Source organism: Rhipicephalus microplus, unplaced genomic scaffold (assembly GCF_043290135.1).
Source record: "Rhipicephalus microplus isolate Deutch F79 unplaced genomic scaffold, USDA_Rmic scaffold_42, whole genome shotgun sequence".
In the NCBI taxonomy this organism is placed as follows: Eukaryota; Metazoa; Arthropoda; class Arachnida; order Ixodida; family Ixodidae; genus Rhipicephalus; species Rhipicephalus microplus.
In genome coordinates, this window is record NW_027464615.1 from 273,033 (window position 1) to 281,016 (window position 7,984).

The following is a 7,984-nucleotide window of genomic DNA, read 5'->3' on the forward strand; positions in this document are numbered from 1 at the left end:
GTGCATTTATGTAGTGTATGTATAGTTATTAGTACTATGAACGATGGACATCCTACGGACTTGGACATTTGTTTAAATGTGTAATGTATGTTGTGCTTTGTCTTTTGTTTGTTATTGTGCCTGTTATACAGACGCTTGTCCCTTAGCTTTGTTGCGTCCCAGGAGAGAATAAACTTTTTCTAAACAAAAAAATTTAATCCTCTTTCGTCGAGTGTTTTATGTCGGAGATCCATGGTGACACAGGTGTGTGTTACATACATTGAGTCAAACCAAATACTCAGAACTGCTCCATTAAATATGAAGGCAGCAGTGAGCTTAACTAACGGGTATCTGCCACAGAAATCTGTGTGGCCTGTCCGAAAGCTGTCATTATCATAGATGCACATGTGCTACGAAAATCATGCGCGAGTCTTCGTCACCTCCACTGAAAAGGAACAACTCAGCCCAACAAATGGCGTGTGCGTTACCACAGTCACACCCCTATCGCGTGATACTTCGTGGTTATGATAAGTTGTGGTTATACTACCACCTCAAAGCTTAACAAAGGATCTTCAATTAGGAGCTAGGCAAGACGCATCTGAAAGGCTCACAAGATATATGAATGTGATAGCCTGTTGAAGAAAAGGATGCCAGCTTCGCTGTGTCATCAATGTCCGCGTTGCGGCGCTGGTTTAACACTTTTCAAAAGGCTTGGTATATACGTATAAATAGTGCTCCTATCTACGCTGCTTTGAAGTGCATACAGAAGCATTCGCCCCGTACTTGAGGTCACGTGATTGGTAGAAATGACACGATGATAAATCCCTCTCTTCAGCGTTTGTCATTACACTCTTTCAGTACAGAAGACATCTAAATTATGTCGAGTGACGTCCTCTGGTGCTGCGGTACTGTTTGTGATTCTATCTGCGTTACTCTTTATAACATCAGTAAACGTGGCGCGAAAATCAGTCATGTTTATCGATTCACAGTCCGCTGCAGCGTCGCTTGAAAGTGATGTAAAAACTTCTTTAAAAGCTTCGCTTTTATATGAGACCCTATGATAACAGTCAAAAGTAACAACAATGAACCACGTGATCGAATTTCAATAAATATAAAGCCACTGCAGTATTCCAGGACACACTGCAGCCGACACCACATCAAATAGGGCCCACAATAACGATGAAACAATTGCCCTCAAAATTTCACACATTGAAATCCATCTACTCCTGAGACAGATAGCCTGTAGCGTCATCAAAGACAACAGGTTCAGTAAAAAGTCGGAAAGTACGGACTCATATCTTATTGACCATTGCTTAAAACTTAGGATTCTATCAGAGCTGCGGTAAATTGGAAAATTTGAGATGTTAGTTGACTGCTTACGGCTTGGTACAGCGTTTACGCCACACTTCCTACACAGAATACAGCGTGCGTCTAGTACAAACTGTTCCTGCCACCACCTTGACGAAGGTGTACATCACCTGCTTCTGGAGTGCCCAAAATATGGAACAAAAAATGTATTACGAGCAAGTTTGCAACCTTTATATAGGGGGTCCTTCAGAGTGAAAAAAATACTAGGCCCATGGTCAACTGCAGGTCTTCAGAAATAAGCAGCTGTCGCCTTCAAGAAGTTTCTTGAAGATTGAAATATTTTATAGCAACATTCATCTACTGTATGGAATGCCGCCTTTTCCTTCATACCATAGAAAATGTGTAATATTGAGATAGTATGTCTGATTTGTGTAATCATTTGTCTATGTGCGAATTTACCTTGTCTGTGTGGAACTTTGTACATATGAACCTATTAGACGTATCTGAACTGTCATGTGATGTTTCACTGTCCTGTATTTTCACATAGTTTTACTGTCTTGCATTTATGCCCTTATTGTTTTTTCTTACGACATATTTTGTCTGCTAAGTGAGAAGTAGTAGCCGGTGCTACCGTTATGGCACCAACGGTCTTCTATTTGATCATTTAAATAATGAAAAAAAAATACGTACCTGCAGAAATCTTCCCGGTCAGCGTCCGTTTCCGGTACCTTGTTTCCCGTGGCGAACAAAAACAGGCCAGCGGCGCAGTTGTCCAAAGAACGGATGTAGCACTTGTCACACGAGGGGGGTAATGCCGTGCACTTGGCGACGAGCGCTGCATACGCCCAATCAAAGAACGAAAGTAGCAAAAAATTAATGCAACAAGCTGAGCTATAGTTGCTAATGTATTGTAGAATAGCGCGTAAAAAAACATCTATACGGAGCAAGCGCCCGACGTGTTGTCTCTTGGTGTGTTCACATGTTTGTTTTTTTTTGTTTTTCGCGCTCTTTTACATTGTAAAGGAAAGTTATGTAAGCCCTGCACTAATGGTGTCAAGTCTTGTGGAAGTGTGGAGGTGGGCAGCCTTCTTTTTTTTTCAATTTGGTTTGCTCTTTCTTTCTTTTTCACTTCTCCAGCTTTCTGTCTTTAGTTCACTATTTCTTTATATTCACTCTTACTTTAATGCCTATTCTTTTCTCTTTATTTCTCTCCTTTTTTATTTCTCGCTTGACTAGTTTTTTTTTGCCATTTTTATATGAACTTCTGCCTGCTTTACGCCAAGTGGCGACAGTGCATTACAGTCTGGGCCCACAAAGTGCTTCCTATTTAGCAAGAGAGCATGCAAGGAGACCAACTATATAGGTGTCCCGCGGCTCGCCCGAACTGAGGTTTATGCAATGGTATGACCCACTGAATAGTGTCGTCTTCTCGCGGAGACATTTGTGTAGCACTACTTCTTTAATATACGTCTTCGATTGTGACGTGCTAATTTGCCTTATATATCACAGGTTTAAGTTTTCATTTAATTTACTGTTTTTTTTACAAGAAAGTTTCTGTGATATCTTAAATGATGGCGACATATTTTTTCTTGATATACAAACAACAACCAAGCGCAGGGTGCTATGAAAATTTAGTGGGATTGTCGTCGAACGCCGGGATTGTTGTCGTCGAGCCCCCCAACCAGAACCTTGGCTCCATCAATATTTTTTTATTTAAGAACTCATCTTCCAAACCGCTTCGAGTGGGTCATTTTATGGTACTTGTTAATGCGAACTTGCACGCATACGTATATTTTGCATGCCTTCTATCCTATAGGCAAGGAGTAGGTAGGCACTGCAGGTCATCTCAACGAGGAGAGGCAGAGCACGCCGACTAAGGAATACAATACCGTTCAAACAAACACAGCAAGAAATGCCATGGGACATTTACAAACAACTTAAAGCAAAAGTCGGTACCCGCAGCCAGATAGTTCGCATAACATATGCATTGGTACATCACAGCGTACGGAATTTTTCAAAACAAAAATGTACCATCAAAAATCATCTACGATAGGAAAAGGTGGGAAAATATGAGGAAAAAAATGGCAGGGAGGTTAACCAGTCTATAGGTAGCCGGTTTGCTACCCTGCGCATGGGAGGGGGATGGGGAGAAGAAAAAATAGAGAGGAGAGAGAGAAGAGAAATAGACACAGCACATTAAGCAGCACACGCGCGCACACTCAGTCATAGTCCAGTCTTGTCTTTCACGGTGTGTGACATTGCTGTGCTGTTACAGCCGCTTGTTCAAGCCCATGTTGCGTAGGAATTTCAACAGTGCTTTGTTGTCGGTGCACGCAAGAACGGACGCCAGTGACTGTTTCTGGATTTCATAAAATGGACAGATGCACATGATGTGGTGTAGCGTCTGTCCCTAGCAAGTGGATAGTCACCAGCAATTGCAATTGTTGCCTTGTTGACGTACATCTGGGCAGATTAAGGCACACTCTCAGTGCTTGGGCTTCTACTGCCTGTAGAACACGAACATTGGTCTTGCAGGTATTGCTTAGCACGGGCAAGCTATATCTCAGGAAACCGAGAAACAGGGCTCGGTGAAGTTCCATAATTGCGCCTACTGACATCCCCCACGTCTTTCCTGCCGGGAACTTGAACAATCAAGAAATAGTGGTCAGGCGCTTCTTCATAAAGGCCACATGCGGACTCCAACAGAGGTCCCTATCACTAATGATGCCTAGAAACCGGTGGCTTCTGGCGCAAGAAATTGGTCGCCCACTGATTGAGATGACGTAAGTGGTCCTTTCTATGCGAGTGAAGGCCTCCAGCATGCTTTTTTCTGGTGATATACGATAGGGATGTGCATTATACATTGCTAGTTTTTTAAAGTAGCACAATTTACGCTGAGGGTAACATTTGAGCAACGCTGATTGCTTTTCAAGTGATTCTGAGGTGTTTTCTTGACAATGCGGAAATAGCCAAGAATCGGCAGATAGGTAAATTGCACCGTGGACTTCCCTGCGCCCTGCTACCCTGCACTTCCCCAGTACAAGGTAGCAAACTGGAACTTATTTTCTTATTAACCTTCCAGCCTTCCTCTCTCTCTCTCTCTCTCTCTCTCTCTCTCTCTCTCTGTATCCATTGAGTAAAGCATCTTAAAATCTGCAAATATTCCATTTAGGTTTCAAGGAACGCAAACAACAAGGACAATGAACGCAATAGTATGGGGATTATTTTTTTCGGAGAGCTCCAACTTCACCAGCAATATTGTATTGAGTGCACTGCAGCTTCAGCATCATCTAGTGAAATGTTTTTAAACGGTATCGAACAAAACATGTATAATATAATGTAGTGACAACAAAGAAAACAGAAGCTGCTGAAGACCCTTTCTCTAATAATTTTTTTTGTTGAGATTTATTGTCCTAAAACCAAGATATTGTTATGAGAGATGCCGCAACGGAGGGCTTTCGTATTTCCGACCACCTGGGTTCTTCCAATAGGCACCTAAATCTGAAAAAAAGGGCCCCAAACATCTTCGCTTCTGCTGAAAGGTCTTGTTTTTTTTTTTCAATTTCTTTTAAAGAAGATTTGATTTGACACAATGCAATTAACTAAGTGTAATATACAAACTTACACAAAAACTTATTTTGGTAATCAGGCGTCCGGAATAATAGTGCGATTCATACCGATATTCTGGTGGTTACAGCTTTGTATTGAAAAAAAGTGTGTTCCACGCTCGCCATCTTAGCTGCCAGTGGCGCTGACTAACGCTCCCTCACATATATGCACATCATTAATTGATGAAGTCTACGAGAGGAGGACCACTTCTGTAGATGTAGATGCAGCGCCTCATTCGGAAGTTGCAGTTTTGGTCAATGACGGCTGTGAGTTGTAATGTCAAAAACTTTAATCTCTTCACCTTCATATGAGTCCTTCTAAAGTGCCTCATTCGAAGGTTGCAAGTTTGGTATATGACGGCTACAAGTTGTGCTTCCACAATTTTATTTTATTCGCCTTCATATGAGACCTTGTCAAGTAAAGGAGTATTTTCAATGCATTTATACGGTCTCATATGTAAATGAATAAACTAAAGTTTTTTTTATTTTTTTTAAACACAAGCAATAGCCGCCATGCGCCAAACTTGCAGTTTCCGAATGAGGCGCTGCATCTACTGAGCTACAGAGGTAGTCGTCCTCCCGTAGACTTCATCGAGAATATATGAGGCATATAAGTCTGGGAGTGTTAGTCAGCGCCTCTAATAGCTAGGAAGGCGAGCGTGGAACATAGTTTATTTTTATATAAGAGTGGGACACCAAAACGTTGTTGTGAATTGCGCTATTATTCCTGACGCATTATTACGGAAATTGGTTTTTGTGTAAGTTTATAGGTTACATCTCGTTAATTTCATTATGTGCCACAAAATCAGTGATAAAAGGTAGACTATATACATGCGAAAATATTATCAGCTACTTACACTAATGAAACTCAACCACTTTTAGTTACGCTGTCGGTCAAGGAAAATTCGATAGCATTCTGTGTGGTCTATAAAAACCGTTCTTGGCACCACCATTCGGAAACAAGCAACGATGGAGATGTAGTTTCAAGAAATACGATAAAGCTCTGAATTTCCCTAGCAGACCAGTACTAACTAAAGATTTCTCGTGTCATGTGAGGTCACTCTAGTATTCTGTTATATTAAAGCTTTCGTATTAGACTGACGCTGTTTATGCAAAACGCACAGAGTAAATGGCACTAGCGTGCCTTCTAACAAGGTGTTTTGGGCCATCTTAGCGAGGTCTTGCTTGATTACACTCTATTCTGACTCCCATCATGGCAGGCATGTGATTCTTTTTTTTTTTTTTGTCGCAATGCGGTTCCTGCTAAAAAACTCTCGAACTGTTTTCCAAGCACAACTTCACTGTCTCCACGTCTCCGCTGTGGCACATTGGCTACAATGCTCGGTTGTTCGCTCAGAGGGTGCGTGTTTTATACCGGCCATGTAGGCAGCATTTTCAAGAGAATATTTAGAGACACTTAAAAGAAGGATGCTTACCAATGAGTAGCAAGCTGCGGATCATAGCTCGACGCTCGGCCATTTTCGATTCCCACGAGAACGGCAAATGTGATTCTTCGACACGAATTCTTCTCTGAACGGTGAACTGGCGTCGACGTATCGTCAGGATCGACTACAGGTGCGTTTATATATATGGTCACCAAAGGCGGACAAATAAAAAGCCAGCCAAGAAAGTCGGTAACGTGGAAGCTCTCACTTTTCCAATGGACGTGTAATGAGCTTCGCCTTACGCCGCTCAGTGCGATTCACGGAAAGGCAGATATTATTTCATTTTTATTTATTTCCTGTACCTCAGTTTCGCTTTCTATTTCACGCGGGCGGGCTTTCAACGGTGTAGCACGGGACGTGCTCGCTTGCTGAAAGTGAAAAGCACACGCACCATTCTCCTCCTGTTCGTGCAACTTCTGTCATCTCGACTCAAGTTTCGTGGAACGGCATGGCTGCGCTGTTTCCAAGAGGAGCTCAAAACGGTATGGCATCTAGAGCCTGCAGAATACAAAATAGAACAAAAAAAGCAATACATACGGCGACGGCGAAAAAACGCTGCTTTCAACGTTTGTATTTTGGAATGATAGTTAACCATGCCAAGCTGGCTAGGCTGTGAGGAAATCTCGCTTACATGAAGCGCGGGCGAACTAATCCCGAGGCTGCGCTAGGTACAGTTGTTGAGACCAAGTGATTGTTGAGATCAAGTCGTTGAGAACAAGCAGTCGTTGAGACCAAGTGACAGCCTTCAAGTGCTTCAGCAAAACTATCGCTTCCGACGTCGTTTTCAACGCCGTGAGATTGTGTAAACAATTCAGTGGTCGACTGAAAATATTGCTGTTTATTTTCTTGTTTCCGAAATGCCGGCAGGAGATCGCAATAGAATGGGAGTATTATAACGTTGTGATTACTAGCGCTCCAACCTCATCACAACGAGAACAAAGAGTAGGCAACAAAAAGAGGCACATTTAAAAAATGTATTCTTTCAAGTGGTTCCACAAGTGCGATTAAAAACACTGCGAAAAAAATTATTGTTGAAGAGCAAGAATGGTTGCGCGAACGAGGGCATTAGTGGCGAACATTGCAGAAACACACGCAATGATTGCGAATTGTACCTTCACGTGTACCAAAAAATTTTAAAAAATGATTCTTAAGGGGAATATCATTTCCTCACATTGCTTTGTAACATGAAAAAATAACTTCTTGATTGATATGTAGGGTTTAACGTCCCAAAACAATATATGATTATGAGATACGCTGTAGTGGAGGGCTTCGGAAATTTTGACCACCTGGAGTTCCTTAACGTTCACGCAAATCTGAGCACATGGGCCTACAACATTTCCGCCTCCATCGGAAATGCAGCCGCCACAGCCGGGATTTGATCCCGCGACCTGCGGGTCAGCAGCCGAGTACCTTAGCCACTAGACCACCGTGGCGGGGCTGAAGCCGAGTATCTTAGGCGCTAGACCACCGCGGCGGGGCAAAGAAAAAAATATAACTTATAAAGTTGAAGTATAATTAGGCCTAGCAAATTGCGTGTTGCGCGAGGTGCTCAGAGCCGTTCACTATTATCGGCACACCAGCCGCCAAAGTTGATATCTGCTGTTCACCCTTGGATCAACTGTAAACCATACACTGGCTGACGAG

The 7,984-nt window shown here is 42.4% G+C and overlaps 1 protein-coding gene across 1 annotated transcript in view; it reads right to left on the bottom strand.

The window, feature by feature from the left end:
• LOC119185817 (uncharacterized) overlaps window positions 1–6,471 on the bottom strand; it is a 39,216-nt gene extending 32,745 nt beyond the window's left edge. The window contains exons 1-2 of the mRNA XM_075884655.1: window positions 6,332–6,471; window positions 1,978–2,122 (exon numbers count right to left, since the gene is read on the bottom strand). Of these exons, the coding sequence (XP_075740770.1) occupies window positions 1,978–2,122; window positions 6,332–6,374 (188 nt within the window). The 5' untranslated portion in view covers window positions 6,375–6,471. The remainder of the gene's footprint in view (window positions 1–1,977; window positions 2,123–6,331) is intronic.
• Between the last annotated feature and the right edge of the window lie 1,513 nt (window positions 6,472–7,984).